This window comes from Pseudochaenichthys georgianus, chromosome 10, assembly GCF_902827115.2.
Source record: "Pseudochaenichthys georgianus chromosome 10, fPseGeo1.2, whole genome shotgun sequence".
Classification (NCBI taxonomy): domain Eukaryota; kingdom Metazoa; phylum Chordata; class Actinopteri; order Perciformes; family Channichthyidae; genus Pseudochaenichthys; species Pseudochaenichthys georgianus.
In genome coordinates, this window is record NC_047512.1 from 12,877,352 (window position 1) to 12,897,427 (window position 20,076).

Genomic DNA, 20,076 nt, shown 5'->3' on the forward strand with positions numbered 1-20,076 from the left:
CAAGTGTGGTAAGGATGTGGACTATACCGACCACATCATCCGTGATGTTCTGCTCAATGGCATTTATGACTCGGACATACGCCGTGAGACGCTGGGGACACCTGACGTCCTGGTTAAGCCAGTTAATGACGTAATTGCACTCGTCGAGAACAGAGAGATGGCCCGTAACGCTCTCCCGTCGTCCTCCCTATCAGCCATGTCGTCATTCCGGCACCTGAAGACGACTCCACAGACGAGCCCCGCCCCAAGCCCTGCGGACGGGGCTAAACGTGCCTCGTGCCCGGAATGTAAGAGCGTCTTTAACGTCTTCACGGAGGGGCCTCGCGGGTGGAATGCTAAGCCTCACCAGGTGTGTATCGGCTGCTATAGGGCCCGCCGACGACAGAGGCGTCAAAAGCCGTCGTCCGACAGTCAACAGGCCGCCATGGGGTCGGAGCCGGTCTCCCAGGTCTCATCGGTGCAAGCTGGGGCCCGCCCTGGCCGACGTCACAGGAGCCATCGCCGCCGCGCCCCGACGTCGCACGGATGTGTCAACAGACAAGCACCTATCAGACTCGAGCACCACATCTTCTCCAAGGGCAAATGGAGACGGGCCAGGCTGAGAGACCACCCCCGAGCATTAATCACCATCTCGATGGACATGCCAGTCGGGCTGAGGGATGGCACCGGCAACCGGGGCTCGGCCGACGGAGCTCGGATTTCCGCCGTCGCGGACACTGGCGCGCAGTCGGACCTTTGGTCGCTGGAGGAGTTCCTGGCCTGCGGTTTCTCGCGGGACGACCTGCGACCCGTCAGCCTCAGCCTGTCAGCCGCCAACCGCTCCCCTATATCCATCGAGGGGGCGTTCTTCGCTAGGTTCTCGACAACCTGCAGTGGGGGGCGCGTCACATCCTGCCGTTCCATGGTATATGTGAGCAGCTCGGTCCGGGCCATGTACCTCTCCTACGAGTCGTTGCTCAACCTCGGCCTCTTGCCCGCGAACTTCCCATCGGACGACGTTGCAGGGGGGCCCAAGGAAAGGCGTAGCCCTGACACGGCTGACACGCCAGACCAGCCCTTGTCCGTCAATGCGACGAGGTCAGCCAACGGCGGCTGTGTGGGGCCAGGTGACCCCCGGGACGCCCAGTGTACATGTCCTCAGCGCACGGTCCCCCCGGCGCGCCCCGTAGCACTGCCGTTCCCTTGTAAGCCAGAGAACAATAACAGGATGAAAGATTGGCTACTCGGGAGATATGCCTCGTCAACGTTCAATACTTGCCCCCATCGAGCACTACCATGCATGGAGGGGCCACCTATCGAGATGCACGTGGACCCCGCAGCTACGCCTAGGGCATGTCACACCGCGGCTACAGTGCCTCTACACTGGCAGCGGAGGGTCCACGATGACCTACTGCGGGACGAAGCCCTTGGGGTCATTGAACGTGTGCCAATACGGCGAGCCTGTGACGTGGTGCCATCGTATGGTAGTCACTCGGAAGCACGACGGCTCCCCACGCAGGACCGTGGACCTCTCCCCCCTTAACAAGTTCTGCCAACGTGAGACCTTCGCCACTGAGTCCCCGTTCCACCTTGCACGCCGCGTCCCGAAGGGCACCTGGAAGACCGTCATGGACGCCTGGAACGGCTACCACAGTGTCCCCCTGCGTGAGTCGGATCGCCACCTCACTACCTTCATCACACCCTTCGGCCGTTGGCGCTACACCAGGGCACCACAGGGTTTCCTGTCATCAGGGGATGGCTACAACCGTCGGTTTGATGCCGTCCTCTCGGACTATGAACGCAAGGAACGTTGCGTGGATGACACCATCCACTATGACACCGACCTGGAGCAACACTGGTGGAGGACCATCGACTTCCTGACGCGTGTCGGCCGGTCAGGAATCGTGTTGAACTCAGACAAGTTTCAGTTCGCGGAGAGGTGCGTCGATTTTGCTGGCTTTAGGGTGTCGGAATCTACCATCGAACCGCTCCCGAAATACTTGGACGCCATCCGGGACTTCCCCACCCCTAGCTCCACGACGGACATCAGGAGTTGGTTCGGCCTTGTCAACCAGGTGGCCAACTACGCCCAGTTGCGTGACACGATGGCTCCATTTAAGCCGTTCCTCAGCCCACGCTGTGTGTTCCTATGGTCCCCCGTTCTGGAGGAGGCCTTCCAGGCGTCCAAGCAAGCCATAATGGAGGCCATCCGTGAGGGCGTGGAGATCTACGACATGCAGAAGCGTACCTGCCTCCGCCCTGACTGGTCCATGCGTGGCATTGGCTACTTCCTGCTCCAGCAACATTGTCACTGTGCCTCGGGCATACCGGACTGCTGTCCAGGTGGATGGAGGATCACCCTCGCGGGCTCGCGTTTCCTGTCCCCTGCGGAGCAGCGCTATGCGGCCGTCGAGGGAGAGGCCCTAGCTGTGGCCTGGGGTCTGGAACAGACGCGATACTTCACGCAGGGGTCCGACAACCTCGTCGTGGTCACCGACCATAAGCCGTTGGTGAAGATCTTTGGCGACCGTACGCTGGATGAGATCACAAACTCGCGTCTGTTTAGACTCAAGCAGCGCACCCTCCCATGGCGCTTTGACATTGTGCATCTGCCTGGCAAGAGCAACTATGCCGCTGATGCCACGGCGAGGCATCCTTCCCCCTCGGGCTCAGCAAACGGCCTCTCATTGGGGCTGCCGAGCGGGCCTGACGCCGTGGAGTCAGCACTCATGGCCTCCATCCGCGACGACGCACGGGAGCTCGGAGCCGTCTCTTGGCCCCTCCTCGCACAGGAGACAGCAGCTGACGGATGCCTCGGCCACCTCCTCCAACTCATCGAGCAGGAGGGTGGGATTGACGTAAATGACCCTGCCCTGGCGAGTCTGTCATCGGTCTGTGAGTCCATCTACGCACAGGACGGCGTCCTGCTCTATCGGGACCGCGTCGTGGTCCCCCCATCCCTCCGTGGGAGAGTTCTTCAGCATCTCCATGCCGCCCACCAGGGAACCTCAGCGATGGGGCAGCATGCCCGAGCCATAGTTTACTGGCCCGGGATGTCCGGGGACATTCAGGCCACCAGGGACGGATGTGCAGATTGCAACTGCAATGCTCCGTCACAGGCGGCTACACCCCCCCTGCCGTCCTCACCCCCGTCCACGCCATTCGAGGCGGTGTTTGCTGACTTCTTCGACTATGGGGGCCGCCACTACCTAGTTGTCGGGGACCGTCTCTCGGGCTGGGTAGAGGTCCTGAGCTCTACGGCGGGTACTGCCCTGGCAGGCTCAGCTGGCCTGGTCCAACACCTCCGTTCATTCTTCGCCACCTTCGGCGTACCGGAGGAGCTCTCGAGCGACGGTGGTCCGGAATTCAAGGCGAGCCACACTGAGGACTTCCTCCGCTTATGGCACGTCAAACACCGTGTGTCGTCCGTTAGCTTCCCGCAGTCGAATGGGAGGGCAGAAGTTGCGGTTAAGACCGCTAAGCGTCTCCTGATGTCCAACACCGGCCCGTCGGGCAGTCTTGATCAGGACCGCTTCCTGAGTGCTATGCTGCAGCTGCGAAACACGCCTGACCCCGACTGCAACATCTCGCCAGCGCAGATCATCTTTGGCCGCCCCCTTCGTGGCTTGCTCTCCTTCGTGAACCGCCTCGAGAAGTTCTCGAACCCGCACATTCGCCTGCTATGGCGCGAGGCATGGGCGGCGAAGGAGGACGCCCTTCGGACCCGTATGTCCCGTACCACCGAGTCTCTGGGGACTCACTCAAGACCGCTCCGCCCATTGGCACTCGGCGAAAGGGTATTCCTCCAGAACCAGCAAGGCCCGAGCCCCCATAAATGGGACAGGTCAGGGATCGTGGTGGAGTCGCCGGGCCACGACCAGTATCGGATCAGGGTTGACGGTTCGGGACGTTTGACACTGCGCAACCGGCGCTTCCTCCGTGCCTATACGCCGGCCACACCCTGCGCTCGTGAGCAGCCGGCTGCGCCCTTGCCGCCGCCCGCTGCTCTGGACCATCAGCCCCCACCTATCCACCCAGGCTGGGCGACGCCCCAGGGGATCGCTCAGCGGCCGGCTGTTGGACCCCGCGACTCGGCTATGGGCGATTCCCCACCGGCACCTGCCGGTGAGGCGTCCTCTGACCTCACCGTTCCTACGGGTGCCTTCCTGGTTGCACCGGTGCCGCAGTCGCCGCCGATGCTGCCCCAGCCTACTCGGCCAGGCCGCGTGAGGAGGCCGCCTGCACGTTACGAGCCCGAGTCCGGCAGCTGGATTTAGACCGTTAACCTATTCCGTCCCATAGCTTTCCGGTCTGGGGGAGATGAAGAGTTTATCGCCGGCCACAAGAGGGCAGCGTCACTGCTGTCGCTGCCCGGATATGCCGTGCTTTGACCCGGTAGTGCCTAGCGGCCATTTTAGTTCACATGTTGTTCATTCACTCCGCCTCGAGTTGAGACGTTCATCCACTCACTCATGTAAGACTGTTTCCACTACTGTTTAGTGTGTCTTTAATATATGTAATTTAATATATGTGTATTGGTCATGACATGCATGTATGTAATACTTTGTCAGCTTATCCTGCGGGATTGCTCTGTTTCAGGGTGTCGTCATCTTTGTCAATAAAGTACCAAGACTGACATTGAGGAGTGTGTTTCTTCACCCACCATGAAAAATGATGTTAAAGTAAGCACAATAAAGTCTGCCAACTCGCGGAGTAAATTGCACAGACAGCAGTTAGTAAGATTGATTTCAGTAGCCACGGTTTTGAAAACTTTTGTCACGTAGTGTTCGACTTCTCAATAGAACATCTTTGATAACGGCGTGGCGTTGTTGCAGGAAGTCCCGATGGAGAATACTTTACTTTACGTACATAACTGGTACGCAGGTTATGTGCGTAATCTGAAATGCGTACCGTCACTTGTGTTACAAAGCGCATTTGCGTACCGACGTACTTGTGAAGCTTTTCCAGAAGGCGGTTAGATCACCGGACGACAGAGTCGGTCTCCGTGTGCACAGACAGGGCTGCTGTTAACGTCGGTCTGTACCCATTCACTGGAGAACTGCGCTAAAACAGCTGATCACAACGTTCACACTCTGTGGTCACGAAGTACTCCACTAGCCCCCCCCCCCCCCCGTCGACTTTCCTGAAGTACTCCCCCGTTGATAGAAATCAACACGTAATGAATTAAGACCCCACGGTTTGATGATTGATAGGTGTGTGGGCTGTCTTTCATTTTGACACGCAGAAAAATGTTATAATAAACATAGATACTGTATGTTAAATGGATATATCCGCCTTCTTTCATTTATCTTTCCATTCCCACAACAATATACATAAAGACATGGCATATTTTGGACATAGTTCGAATGGTGATTAATCATGATTAATTAATTTTTAAGCTGTGATTAATCTGATTACAAATTTTAATCGTTTGACAGCCCTAATATCTATACAAGAGGAATTGTGAATCAAGGGAAGTGAAGGTGGGAGCTTATGTAGAAATAGACAAAGGACAAGCTCTATTTCATAAATCAAAAATAAATAAATAAACTATTATTCCATAAATCTTAGTGAGATCAGAATCAGAAGCGGGTTTATTACCAGGTAGGTTGACACGTACAAGGAATTTGACTTGGTGTCGAGGTGCATACATAAAATTAAAACAAAAATGAAAAACACAGATAGAAAACCATAATTGTTTAGATTTGCCATAATGCAGCTGAATTTCCCCTTGAGGCTGACTGCAGATCATTCAGGGGATCAGGCGAGGCTGATATGTTTTATCAGAGAGAAATAGCAGGAAGTGACTACAGCTCCTCCACCTCGGAGTCTTCAGTGTGTTGTTGCTGCTTCTCTTTTGTTCTGATTCTTCTCATCGTTAATGTCCCTGACCTCCAGCAGGGGGCGCTGCAGCTCATGATGAAATCCATCAGAGAAAGCTGTTCTCCAGACAATATCAACAAAGAACTGCACTGTAAGTTTAGGTAAATGCAAATGTGTATTCACAAAGGGCAATACACTTACATTGTCTATACTATTTTTAAAGGATTAATTTGCCTCCAGGCTCTTTTATTGTTTGGATTAAAAACGTTTTTTATTAAATTGTTAATTCTTCAACTAATTTATTATTTCAATTCATTCGTTTTTTATGCCTTATTTGATTTTTTACAATTTGTTTCTGTGTTTTTGCTTGCAGTAATCCTGCAAGAGGGGACACATTGTTATAATTCCAATAATTATCTAAATCAGATTTTCAGCTCGAGCTGGAAATTATTTATTTTTAGAGAGGGTTCCGCCCATAACGTCAATGACTTTATTTCTGCAGTTTCACATAAAGACAAGCTTCTGAATGCATATTGTTCGGGGTGTGCTTTCTGTCAGCAGTGTGTGCGTGCGTATGTGTGTGTGTGCGTGCGTGTGTGTGTGCGTGCGTGTGCGTGTGTGTGTGTGTGTGGTTCTGACAGAGCTCCGGCTGGGTGTTTCTCTTTAATTCTGCGGCATCCCTCTCTCTGTATGCGGGTCTGCTGCTGCTGAGGAGGGCGGGCCTGAGCACGATGAGCATATCTCGGACAGTAAACTAACAATGCGACATGCACGCGCTGTGGGAGGATTTCAGCACGCTGCTCGCCATAACTTCGTTTGCATTGATTAGATTTGGCCATGGCACGCTAAACTGAACACAGGCCCGGTCCGCTGTCTGGAGGCTGACCTCGGGTAAACCCTCAGAGGCTCCTCGGACTTTTGGGATATTCTGCAGCAGAGCCGTGTTTTGGCGCAGCACGGAAACTCTGGCGCAACACAAAGGGGGGGATGATCTTCAACTCAGCTGACAGCTAGTTAAACTAAGACCTTTAGAGACACACAGACACAGCTCGGTGCAAGATGATGTCACTGATAGATCTGGACGATGATCAGAGATGGGTGCCCACCCATGTGAATGTCACCGTGCTCCGGGCCAGGGGACTGCGATCCAAGGGCAAGCATGGCAGCCGCTACCTCTACACCATCATCCAGGTGGGCAAGGAGAAGTACACGACCGGGCTGGTGGAGAAGGCGGAGTTTCCCGAGTGGAACGAGGAGTGCTGCTTCGAGCTGCTGCCCGGGATCCTGGAGGCCGGCGGCCGGGGAGACTACCCCCCGGGGAGCGGGGACCTGCTGCTGACCGTCATGCACCGGGTGCTCATCGGACTGGACGTGTTCCTCGGACAAGCCGTCATTCCTCTTGATAGGATATTTCAGGAGGGGATGTGTCCACGAGATGAGTACGTTGTGATTAGGTTTTAATTAAGCATGCATGACAAAAATGCCAGATTGCTGCTCATATAAGGGATATAAATGATGTGTGATGTTTTATGTCGGACTTGGACATGCAGGCAGAGGTGGAACAAGAGGTTTTACAAAGTAGCAATACTACAGGGTAGAGATCCTCAAAATATGAATAAGTATCAAAAGTAAAAGCATTCATTATGCAGAATGGCACAATTAGCACTTGTACTTTAGTACTGGAATACAAGTAATGGATGAATGTATAGGCATCCCTAATGTTGCACATGGTAAAGTGGGAGTCAATTTCAACCTGTAGGCCTATAGATCGGTTATATATTAGACTACTCTGCAAAGTAACTACATTTGTCAAATATTAAAAAGTATAAAGTGAAAACATGGAAATACTAAGAATACCTTAACATTGAACTTGAGTACAGCGCTTAAGTGCTTAATTGCATTCCACCAGTGATGATACTTAGCCAATTTAGTAAACATTACAGAAGGAGGTATTTAAGGTCGTTTTTATTTAGACTATGTAAATAATTCAGCAGCCTAAGTGTTGATGGATAGTTTTTTCCTCTCACCTGTTATAATGATCCTCATAGAGATGTGCAAACATGTGCTTTTGCAACCCAAATCACAGGAGCTGTTAAAAGAGTAAATGAGAGTTGAATACTTTAATCAGACATCTTAGTGTTTTGCAGGATGACACATTAAGCTGCTAAAGCTTGAATCCTAATTGCACACAGGCTCATTAAATTATGGCCCTTCAGGCTGATACTGTTACAGAAGCAGTTCCCAAATTCCACTGCAAATCAACAAGATGAGACGACGAGTCACAGTTTCCACCCTGGAACAAGTTCATTTAGTGATTGTATCCAGAAAGCCTCCATCTTTTTCTGCACACTTTCCATTTCCCTCTCTACAGAACTCAATTTATTCTCATATAACTGTGTGGAAAAACTAGTTAGTTTAATCTTCATACAGAAGATATAGTGATGTGTCATGCTGTTATCTCAGACTCACAGGAAGTGGTGGAAAAATTACTCATTGATGATTTATTTAAGTAAAAGTAACAGTACCACCGTATAGAATTAATACACTAAGATTTCTAAAGGAAAATAAATAACCAAATATACTGACACAAATGGAAGTACTCATGGTGCACAATGGCTCATTTCAGATTTATATATAATACATTACTGATTTAGTGATGGATTAATGTACATTACTTCAATGTGGAGCTGTTACAGGTATGGCTATCCGAACATCTTTATATACTATTGATTAGTTAACAGCTGATGTTAGGACAAAGAATATATCATGTAAATAGTATATATTTGACCAATAGGGCACTAAGTATGTTTGCACCCACATTTATTTATAATCAAGAGATAAATTGTTTTCCATAGTCTTACTTAATCTGGCTGTTGTTTTGTGAACTGAGACCTGCCAAATTAGATTGGTGGACTTGTTATCAATACACTGATATAAATAGTACGAGTATGTGAGAAGGAGTGACTGATGTTCATCATTTGATGTGTTCAGAATGTGTGTTGTGTTTGATGAGTGTAGAAAACCACAGGGAAGTGAAAATATGAAGAAAAGAAAACATGTGCCAAGAAAATAATTAACTATAACTTAAAATGTGTTCCTTATTCTGCACCATGTGTTTCCGATAGTAGGAATGTTGATTCAGATAACATGCTGTAAGACTAAGTTATTTCTACTGTTTTTTAAATAACGTTGACTCTTTTGTAATTTGCCTGATAGTGAGTATTTGAAGACCTCATTTGTGCCACAGGTGACGCAACAGGAGTCACCATCAAAATACGAAACATCTCCACTAAAGCAATACAACACATCTGGCTTTAATTGTGGGCTCTCCGCCCTCTCTACGCTCAGTGAAACTCACTGAATTCCTGCTGTTAGTTTTGGCATTACAACACGTTATCTGGTCCACTCTAAGGATTTAGGAGGCAGAAACAGAGGGAGGATTTAATCGGTTCACTCTTCATACAGTATTGTCTCATACACACAAGCCACTGGAACTTGAAGAATTTGGGTTGTGATTTCCTTTTCTGAGGGCTTGGAAAAACAGTAAGATTATGAGTACTATGCCCCAAGCATTATTTCCAGGTTATGTAATATGTGGAAAGCATTGACACAAAGAAATCAATGTTATTTGTTGTTGTCCCTGTGCATGGCTTGTTCAACCTCTGATTGCCTATAACCGATAGCATCACACTTCAGTGACATCATTTGTATGACTGCCCAGACCCGGCGCCAGAACAAATCTACAGAGAGGGCATATGATTTTCATGGGAGGGCACACAAAACCGTCATGTGCCGCGGCCAGTGGTGGCGCCAGAGATTTTCTTTTGGGGGGTAGCTTGACGTTCCATAGAGGGTGCCCAACATGTAGGGTTTCCCATTAATGTCCCGGGCGCTACAGTTGAATTTTCTACTGCTACACTCCCCACTCGCACATACACGGTATGCTTGTTACAATGAAGGCTCGATAATCAGCTCACGGCATATAGGCGTAAGCAGGGGTAAACTGCTATTTTCTCTAAGTGGGGGGTGGACCTAACATCCTCTAGGAGGGTCCGGGGGCATGCTCCCCCCTTTTTTTTTTTTTAAATATTGAAGTTAAAAGCATCAATCTGGTGCACTTTGAGAGCAAAATTAAGAGATCTATGGATTCATCTCTCAACACCCATTTGAAACAGAAGTGTACATTTATCTTGATGTATATTTTACAAACCACTCCCCTTTTAAACTGTATTCTTGTTTTACTGTCATATAGTATTTCATACCTGTTTTTCATTGATTACTCTTATATACTAGTATCTGACATCACATAAATCGTAGTATTAAAGTTCACAGTTTATTAATAATTAAAAAATAAACATTTTTTTTTACATTTTTATAAATAATATAAAATGTGTTTATTGGGGGAGGGCAGGAATGTCAAATGGGAGGGCCTGGCCTAGTTTGGATGTTGACTGTCCGTTTTCCTTGTGACTCCAGATGGTTCAAGCTCAACTCCAAGGCGGGCAGAAAGGAGAAGGACCGAGGCGGGCTTCAGGTCACGGTCCAGTTCACTCGCAACAACATGACCGCCAGCATGTTCGACCTCACCATAAAGGACAAGCCTCGCTCTGCTTTTGGAAAGCTCAAGGATCGAGTCACAGGGAGGAAGAGAGGGGACATGGAGTCTTCCTCAGCTATTGTGCCCGGACGCTTCGCAGCCCTGTCAGGATCCCTGGGGCAGCCGTTTGAGGAGGGGGGCGGAGGGCCGGCTGAGACTCGAGATGTGGAGAGAGCAGAGGAGAAGAGGAGCAAGGTGAAGGACTTCTTCAAAGGGAGGCTGCGAAAGTCGTCTGACACCAGGTCGTGTTCCTCCCTGGCTTCAGAGAGCAGTGTGTCTTCCATGGCCAGTGATAACCCCGGCCCCCCACCAAGCCTGGATCTGATGTCAGACCCTCCCAGCTCTCCCATCTACACCAGCAGAGTGAGAGCGGACACCCATTACGGAGAGACAGCTTTAGCTAAAAAGGGTAGGCTTAGAAATTGTTTATACATCTGGATTTTGATCTGTTTTGATTGTCAGTGTGATAGGCATTCAGAAATGTTTGAATGTTTGTTGATTATTATGTGTTTACCTGCCCAGGGACTGCAGATGGAAATGAGCTTTTAGCTATAATCATGCATATAGCATCTCTTCTCTTTTTGAGATGAATCAATCCTTGATCAATAAAGATATATAACAATAGTTTATATGTGCATGAAACAGCCTGGTGACTGTTTTTACGAGTGCCTTATAATTAAGCACATTCTTACAAGCTCGAATGCTTGGACCAGGTTAATTGGTGAACTCAGTTTATCCCAAATTCTGTTTTCATATATGAGGAATACAAGGTAATGTATTTCTATGATTTAAGATGGTAACCAATGTAAATAACTACAATTATAATTGAAAGGGTTGCCTATGAACCTGATATGTTTCTTGTTTGTTTTCCTTTCCTCCAACAGTGCTCGCCAGCCAGCACACCACAAATGTTTTCACTCACAAGCGGGCCTTCAGCGATGAAGCCAGTAAGATCACGACAGCCTTCCCTCGCCCAAACCTTGCAGTGGAGTCTCTGAAGGGTCAGACCATGACTCAGTCCAAGTCTTCCTTGTGTATAAACGGCAGCCACGTCTACGACTCGGAGCCATCGACTCCGAAGAGCCTCGGAGCCCACCAGTCCAGGCTGGTGCTGCTGGAGAAATGCTCCCCGCTGTCTCGCTCCCTGCAGAACATCACCAAGAGAAGCGAGGACAAAGGGAACTTCACCGGTGGCCGACGCTGGTCCTTTGACAAGACGAAGAAAGAGGAAAAGGAGGACGATAAGGAAGCTCAGGCGTCATCTCCATCGAATCAGCAAGCTCAGACAGAGATGCCCTCCACCTCCTCTGCCTCTGTTTCTCCCGACAAAGGGAGGAAGCTAAGAAAGACGCTATTCTCTGGAGGGAGGAGTGATTCTCTCCCAGCTAAGTCTGATATGAACCAGGCTGGTTCGACATCTGAGGGGAGGCTCAGAGGCTGGTTTGGCTCCGGTGAATCCCAGAACAAGCCAAGGTGAGTGAGGGTCATGTACAGGCTTTGCTCTGGGCTCCACAGTGTGTTGTGAATCCACAACAACCCCCACATGTGAGGCCTGCTTTCAGCAGTGTGTCCCGAGTTCAGTGTTTGCTCTGCTCCATGCTCATTTGAAAATGGAATAGATAGTTAACTCCATTTTACAACATGCTGTTTCATCATCTCATTCTATATTTTCCACAAATAGCCCTTGAGCACTTCTATTCTTTTTTGTATCACTGTGTGTCTACGTTTCTGTATCAAAGATGCAACATCACTGTGGTTTAGAGAAATGCTCATGCAGGATGTGATGAAAGTCATCCCACATTAATATGAGCTCACCCTTGAAGAAGGTCTTGAATGCATTTTTTATTTTGCTTGATTATTTTTGCAAATGTGCTTTTTTTGATTAAGTTACAGTTTTTTTCATTTGGCCAGTTTGATCTTGTTTGATTTGAATCCACATCTACTGATGTTATTCTAGGTAACACAAATGTCCGCTAGTGTTGTGGTTGTCTTCTCTGTTTGGTAACCTGGCACATCATTAACTAAGAGGACTATTGTGCCCTATCTTCCTCTACAGGCTGGAAGTTTCTCCTAAGGTAGAAAGCAGCTCAGACGTACCCCCTCCCCTCCCTCCTCGCTCCCCTGTACCCCCTCAGTGTTCCTCTCCCTCCGCCCCCCCCTCCGGTCATGCCTCACCTGATGACTGCAATAACACCAATCCCTTCTCCCCCGCCTCACCCCCCATCTCCTCCTCTAACCCTTTCCCCTCACAGTGCAACCCTTTTTTCGAGGATCTCATAGCCGAGGAGTCACAGAGGTCCCCTACTTTTGCACCTTGCACCTCATCCAACTCCTCCCCCTTTCATTACACCACCCTGCCCTGCACACCCAGCCCTGCTCGGGATGTTAAAGCTACAAATATGGCTCACATGAAACGGGAGCGCCCCAGGCCAGTTGCTAGGCAGATATCTCTCCCTGCAATAATACCCAAAGCAGCCAAAACAAAACCCTCCGCCCCTCGCTCCATGTCTGAGTGTACAGGAGAATGGGACGACTCTTTCGATGCCTTTGCCTCCAGCAGGCTCTACACACCTGAAGGGAGTCTTCCTCAGAAACAGAGAACCAGTCAACCATCTCACAGTGATCTTCCAGGTAATAACAACACCAACGCTCATGCACACGAGCTGCAAACATGTGAAGAGGAGCCTCCACCTTTGCCTCCAAGGAGACCTGTAAGAACTTCAGTGAATGAGATTTACTCTGATGGCTGGTTGCACAGAGGACAAGAACTAGCTGTCCATAAAGAAGCCTACCTGCTGTCTCAGACGGGCGTGGCCTCGCTGCAGCGGGGAAGAGAAGCAGAAAGCAAGAGGAACAGTATCTCTCCGGACCCTCACACCAGCAGCGAGACCTCAGACTCGCTCAGCGCTAACTCTCAGACGTACGCAAATATCACTCCACCAGGATTCACGCCAGATGAAAAGCTCAAAAGGTTCAAATATGAACCTTTGGAAGATGAAAACCACCGCTGGGGAGGGATGTTGTTCGAGCAAGACTTGTATGGACGCATGTGCAGAGGAAACTACGGACAACCCCAAATGAATCGTTTATCGTTGAATGCTGAAGAGATTGCCGGAAATAATGTGACATCCGTGAACTCGGGACCTAAAATACTTGATAGTGAGGTATCTGTAGCAGACCTTTTAAACATATCATGTTCTTCCTCAAAACCAGATGCAAAAGCTCTAGAGATTACAACCAAGCGAGTAGCAGAGTCTAATCCACCTGAAAGCACATGCATCAACAATAATGTGTCTTTGTCTCCAACTTTGGAAGATCTGAACATGAATGTGAATAATTCTGATTTTGGCTTTATCGATTCAGATAGCTCTTCGCATTCAGAGGTAGTTGACCCACTCAAAGGCATTAGAAGTTTTGGCGGGACTTTTCCACAACCGCCAGAAGCTTCGCAGATAGCTGCCTACCATGTGGAGACAGTCACCACACCTGAGGAACTGTTCACTTTGAAGGACACCTACATACGGGAGAGAAACTCTTCCTTTGAAATACCTGCATCATCCAGCAAACTGTTCAAAGTCTCTCCAGTTTACCAAGACAATCGCCATGATCAGCTGAATAACTCCGGGGTAAGCAGCAGAGACATCACTGCGAGAAATGCAGACGATATTAAAACTGAGTCCAGAGGTGTTACTGCAAGAAGTGTTGCAGATTTAAAAAAGACACAAAAGGAGTTTGATGATAACGGAAACCCACAAGCTAAAACAGCCGCACTTAACCAACATGATGCATTTCCTGGTGTGGTTAGTGCACGTTTGAGACCAAAAGGACTGTCTCGACAAAACAGCAGCGGCAGCCCAAGCAACCAGAGCCAAAACGGAGACAGAGAGTTCGAACAGTTCTTGTCCCTCGTTCAAAACATTTCCCAAGTCAGAGAAGGACCGTCGTCATATCTGCCCTCTAAATCAGCACTTTCTTCGTTACTGTCATTAGTAGATAGCACTACAAATCAAAATGAGTCCAATGACACATCACAGATATCTTCACAAGACAACACAATAGTAAAATCCTCTGATATCAGCTTTAAAGACCTTCATGCTAAAGTAGCACCAAACTCAAGAACCCCTACTAAGTCAAAGATTGGGGAATCTTTGCTCGAACCCTCTTTCTCCTCCATCCCGCGCACACTCTCCCTTTCAGGTGACGCACAGGCTAAGCCCCACCCTACCCTTGTTTGTTGCCCCTCCATACATCCCTCAAGCATGGGGCCCGGTGCTGGAGCCAGCAGTACTCTGGCAGTGGCCCCCTACACCTCCACCACCTGCACCACTGACCAGCCCCTGGTCGATGCACGCCACTCACTTTTTCCTGAGGAGACTCAGCCTGCTAGCAGCCTGCCCCGTCAGGAGAGCAGGTGAGAGACCTCCCACTAGGATATGACGTATGTAGCTATACTGACAAGCTGTAGATTTCCACATGAACTACAAAACACCTAATGTTTTTTTGTTTTTTTTACTCTTGTTGCTTTGTTTACTGTTGGCCTGGCTTGATGTTGAATGTCTTTATAAGTTCTTCTAATGTCGTTGGATGACACCTGCTGCATTGTTCTTGGCTTTGCTTCACATTTATGTTTTTCATCTCATTGTTCTGTTTCTCGTTGGCTATTGTAAATCTGTTGTTTTTCTTTCACTTGGCCTAAACTGCTATTACTTTGACCCGTTGATACATAATCTCCAGATATCTAGTAGTACATAAAAGCTTATTTCTTCTCCTTACCTATATTATATCACCAAAATATGTTACTTTAGAGTTTATGTGTAAGTTTCTTTAATTAAGTGAATTACACTTTATGTATTTTTTACTTCCGTCTTTTTTTTTTTTTTTTTTTAAACTACGGACCTTTTATAAAGTGCAATAAGAAATATTTCACAGTAAGATTTCAGAATAAAAAAGTAGAAAAAAATGAATGAGGTAAAGAATTATGCTACATTACAGGGTGATTCATTTCATACCTCAAACAATTACCAACTTGGTCCAGAACTTAACGAACAGTTTTTTTGAAAGCGAAGAAAAGTAATCTTTTCCATAACATAAATGTAATCTTTCTATCCCTGTATTTTGGGGGTTCGGGAAGTGATCAGTGCCTTGTAATGCACATTGCAGGGAGAGATCAGTTTTAATACCCTTCTTAGTGCTTTGTGAAACTCCGCCCGGAAACTCCTTATCACTGGACATTTACAACCTATGCCAGTAATTGGCTTCCAGAAACAAATGCTGCCTCCAACATTTGGCATCCCCTCCAGAAAAATGTGCTTTCTGCTTTAGTTTCTATTTTATTTGATTTATTGCGAACTCAGACGTTTGGCTCAAAACCAATGGCAATAAAAGGCAATACTTGCATATAATGTGCACTTAGGAATAAGTAGAGGGCATGCAGATGCACCACTTAGGGGTAAAGAGGATTGAATGCTTCAGGGACCCAGAGTTTGACGAGTCATGCCAGGAATTTTTGATAAAAAACATCACTAGTGGCACACCATGATAAGGCCCAGGGACTAAACTTTGTTCACAATCTTTTTTTACACTTTATTTTCCGTAGAAACAGGAGAGACATCTTAATATTTGGAATAAAATTGTATAATTAACATCTTTTTGTCTTGGAATAAAGGACCATCGACCATCTGATTGTTATATCAATAATATAAGCATAAGATAATCTGGTAGCTTCAGTAGTTTTTCTTCTGATTTCTAGATTTTGAAACATTTCTGTGCTGTTGTTGTTGAGTAAGTACACCCTGTGTTTCCCTATAGATTATTTCATCTTCAAGTAACAAGAGAATCACAGCCCTTGTATTAAAGCCATTTCTTCTAGTTTAACCTCAGCTCACATTGCTGCAGTTTGTAATGCTCCAAGAACAGTAGATTGTGCTTATGTTTTTCCTACATGGCTCACTGTTTCTTCACAGATTCCTTCAGATTTCCTGATCTGCTTAGAAGTTATTACTGCTGACTGACCTGCTATCAATCATTTGACCGTGCAAAATGATATATGAAGAAAACAATAATGTGCTTATAGTAAGAGTACTGTGTTCAAATACTCGTGCTGACCTCTTTACCCTGCAGAACTCATCCAGTGAAACCGTTAACTTCCAGCCAATCAGAGAAGAAGGAGGGCCGGTCGGTCCTGGAGAAGCTGAAGTCCACCATCCACCCCGGACGCACCACCCACCAGACTGCTGCCGAACCTGAGAGGAGTCAGGTAACAGAGACAAAAACATAACCATCTCATAAGGCCATTGTCTGCCCTGTTTAGCCACATTATGGGTTTTCTCATCACACAAATGCGACCAAAATAAAGCACTAATATGCTTTTTTGTGATATGTCTAACTTATCGGTGGTGGCGAAGTCGATAGGGTCTTGGCTTGGCTTGGCAACTGGAAGGTCACCAGTTCAAGTCTCGGCAAGACCAAGTGCTACCGAGGTGTCCCTGAGCAAGGCACCGTTCCCTACACTGCTCCCCGGGCACCGTTCAAAATGGCAGCCCACTGCTCCTAACACTAGGATGGGTCAAATGCAGAGAAACAATTTCCCCATGGGGATTAATAAAGTATATCAAATCAATTAACTGCAAAAGGATATTTCAACACCTGTGACGGGGTATTGCTAATATTCTGGTTGGACTGTGTTTAGTTTGAGTTACTGTGCACCTTTTTCATTGTGTGATTGGGTTTTATTACTGCCATAAAGTAAATGAGTCAAGGTATTAAACAAAACTCACAGTGTGCAGCATCAGCCCAACAGCTCGTTTTAGACTGAGGCTACTTCTGGGGAGAGAAATGCTGATCCCATTAGTTCTTTGGCCCAGATACGATTTTTCAGGTCCTGAAGTTATGTTTCTAGCCTTTCCCTGTGACATCCTAGTCTATTTCATGTGTCAGTGGATAACATTATTCTGATGCTGTTAAGGTAAATGGATAAGCATAATTTTAACCTGATACAGAAGTGCAGAGCTGTTTATTCAATTAAACTTCTTGTTAAGATATGATCTGTTTTTGCTTTTTAGTGTATCTCTATTACACATTTCTTTGAAAGTTTATCTTGGGATTGAGACTGCAGGGAAAATAATAAAATCAAATACAAACAACCCTACCTGTCATAACAGTGTTCAATAGATGTTTTGTTTGTGGGTAGGACAAAACAAAAAATGGTGTTCCTACAGTAATTGTGTTTTGCTGATCTGCATTCTTTACATGTATGTCACTTACCTGTCAAACTGGATCTAAAAACGTCACAGTACATTTTCTAAATGTACCCATAACACTGCGCGAGTCTCTCTGTGTGTTCAAACAGCGGAATAATTAAGTTATTAACATATCATAATAAATTACAGGAAGCTATTAGGTCCACAGACTATTTAATGCTTCTGTGAGCATTTATTAACACCATTACAGCACTCAGTGCAGGACCATAGATCACTTCATTGTTTCCAGTGAATTAGTGAGCCATTTAGAATCGTAATAAGCCATTTATTTTAATCAGTTTCTCATTTAAAGGAATAATTAGACAATATTACAAATACACTTATTTGCTGAGAATACATTAGAAGAATGAGAGTACTCTCATATCTGAATGTTAAATATTAAGCAGCAGCAGAAGACAGTTAGCTTAGCTTATTCAAAAATAAATGTAAATGTAAATATGTAAACAGCTAGCCTGGCTCTACAGAACAAGTGAACTGCATCTTTCAATTGAGCCATGTTTGACCCTTGCCTCCAGCCTTAACATAGATAACCATCTCCTGTCTTTTGATTTGCTTTAAGAATGTCATAAAAACAGGAAATGAGCTAACATTTTTGCACACTTAATTGTAATGGGTTTTTGGTCAAATGCATAAAATAATCTTTGTGACACAAGAGTAATAGATTTCTACATTTAGTACTAACACAATGAGTTATTTTAGCTTTTTATTTAATTCATGCTTTAAAATCTTTAAATTTGTGGACATTATATTGCTGAAAAAAACATGTAGTATATCTATGTTGGCCTCCAAACATATGTCATCCCAGCAGCACACTATAGTGGCATCTCTCTCATATAACTCTTGGCAAGGCAGTGAATAAGAATATTTCCTTAATGCCAAACTAATCATTTAAATATTTTGCACACATTCATCTTAACTGTTCCTGTCCATTCTCTCTCTCTTGCAGGAGGTGAGAGTGGACAACACGGCCCACTACCAGCAGCTGACCAACATGGAGCTGATCTCCCTGCTGCTGCAGCAGGAGATGGACATGCAGAAGCAGGACGCGGCCTCCGAGCAGCAGGCGGCACAGCTGCACAAGTGTGAGGCTGATCTGAAAAAGGTCAAGCTACAGGTTCGAGACCTGGAGGACTACATTGATAATCTTTTACTGCGCATCATGGAGCAGACCCCCACGCTGCTTCAAGTCAAAAGACACAAGTGACAATGTGACGTACAATCCTGCAGAATACTGAACTCCAGTGGGTTCATAACGCAGGGTTAGTATTACAGATTGGGAATCACTGTTCGAGAGACAGTTACAGTCAAACAAATACTCCACAACATATGATGTCACAATCATCCAGGTCTTCTCACTGTGAATACTGCCTTGTTGATGCAGACACAATATTACCCAAGATGCATGCTGGTTACTAGCCCAGTTTGACACAGACAAAACAACAAACATAATGAACTACTATGAGAAAAAAAGCTTCCATCAAACCGTAAAGGTAATTTTACTCATGCTTTGTAGAATAATTTAAGTTAGGCTGTTGTCAATTTAAATTCTGAACTCACTGCTTATACACATGCGTAAAATAAAATACAGGCTAGAGGTAACATTTTTGCAGAGTGCATTTAACATAAAACACAAGCTGGTTCCTCTGGCAAAATGTGATGTTAGCTCAAGTAACCTACATTTGCAGCTGTTAAAGTGCAAACACAACATCTCCACAAAGAATGTTCACCTCACATTGTTTTAGGAAATTGTGAAAACAGGTTTACTTGAGGTAATGCATATTTTCAAATAGAATTTAAGAAATGCTAAAAAATGTGTATATGAAAATACTGCGCTGCATAATATAAAAGAGGTTTCTGCATTAACATCGCTTTATGAGAATCAATACACAATAATCCTGTTCGAAAAGACTAGGAGATGAAGACTTATTGTCTCTAGGTTTTTACTTTTACAAATGATTTTGTTTGTTAAAGTCTTGTTTTTTGTTACATGCAAAAACAACAAGGTTTTAATATATTTTGTATGTATTGTTTGTCTATCTCGCTTTTATTTGTTGAAATAGCAACATTTTATTGTAGAAATAAAACAGCCTCAATGCAGCAGATAAGAGTATTATAAGTTATTTCGATCAAATACTTTTGTCATGATAATATATTATCTAATGTCACTCCAGTACCACTGTAGCTACTCACAATGCTTTACATGACATTAGTACTGTCCTGTAATACAATAAAGTGCACATGAGCCAAAGTGGTGTGTCATTTGTTGTTGGTTTGGGAAGTAACTAAGTACATTTACTCAAGCACTGTACTTAAGTATACCATTTTGAGATGCTTTTACTTTACTTAAGTATTTCCATTGTATGCTACTTTGTACATCTACTCCCCTACAATTCAGAGGTGTATATTTTACTTTTACTT

The 20,076-nt window shown here is 46.1% G+C and overlaps 1 protein-coding gene across 3 annotated transcripts; it reads left to right on the forward strand.

Annotated features, from left to right (window-relative positions):
* Positions 1-6,486: 6,486 nt before the first annotated feature.
* On the forward strand, positions 6,487-19,895 carry rab11fip5b (RAB11 family interacting protein 5b (class I)). 3 transcript variants are annotated; one of them, XM_034093213.1, is made up of 6 exons: positions 6,487-7,241; positions 10,279-10,808; positions 11,284-11,872; positions 12,456-14,810; positions 16,520-16,655; positions 18,605-19,895. In XM_034093213.1, exons 1-6 carry the CDS (start codon positions 6,862-6,864, stop codon positions 18,860-18,862), a joined length of 4,248 nt encoding a protein of 1,415 aa, XP_033949104.1. In that variant the 5' UTR covers positions 6,487-6,861; the 3' UTR covers positions 18,863-19,895. The 3 variants fall into 3 exon arrangements, with proteins under 3 accessions (XP_033949104.1, XP_033949105.1, XP_033949106.1); XM_034093214.1 differs by having other exon boundaries at positions 16,550-16,655; XM_034093215.1 differs by lacking the exon at positions 12,456-14,810.
* Positions 19,896-20,076: the final 181 nt, after the last annotated feature.

Coding starts and splice junctions, on each gene's coding strand:
- rab11fip5b (XM_034093213.1), top strand. CDS start 6,862: ATGATGTCACTGATAGATCTGGACGATGATCAGAGATGGGTGCCCACC. Junction 7,242..10,278: donor GGGATGTGTCCACGAGATGA/GTACGTTGTGAT, acceptor TTGTGACTCCAG/ATGGTTCAAGCTCAACTCCA. Junction 16,656..18,604: donor CCGAACCTGAGAGGAGTCAG/GTAACAGAGACA, acceptor TCTCTCTTGCAG/GAGGTGAGAGTGGACAACAC.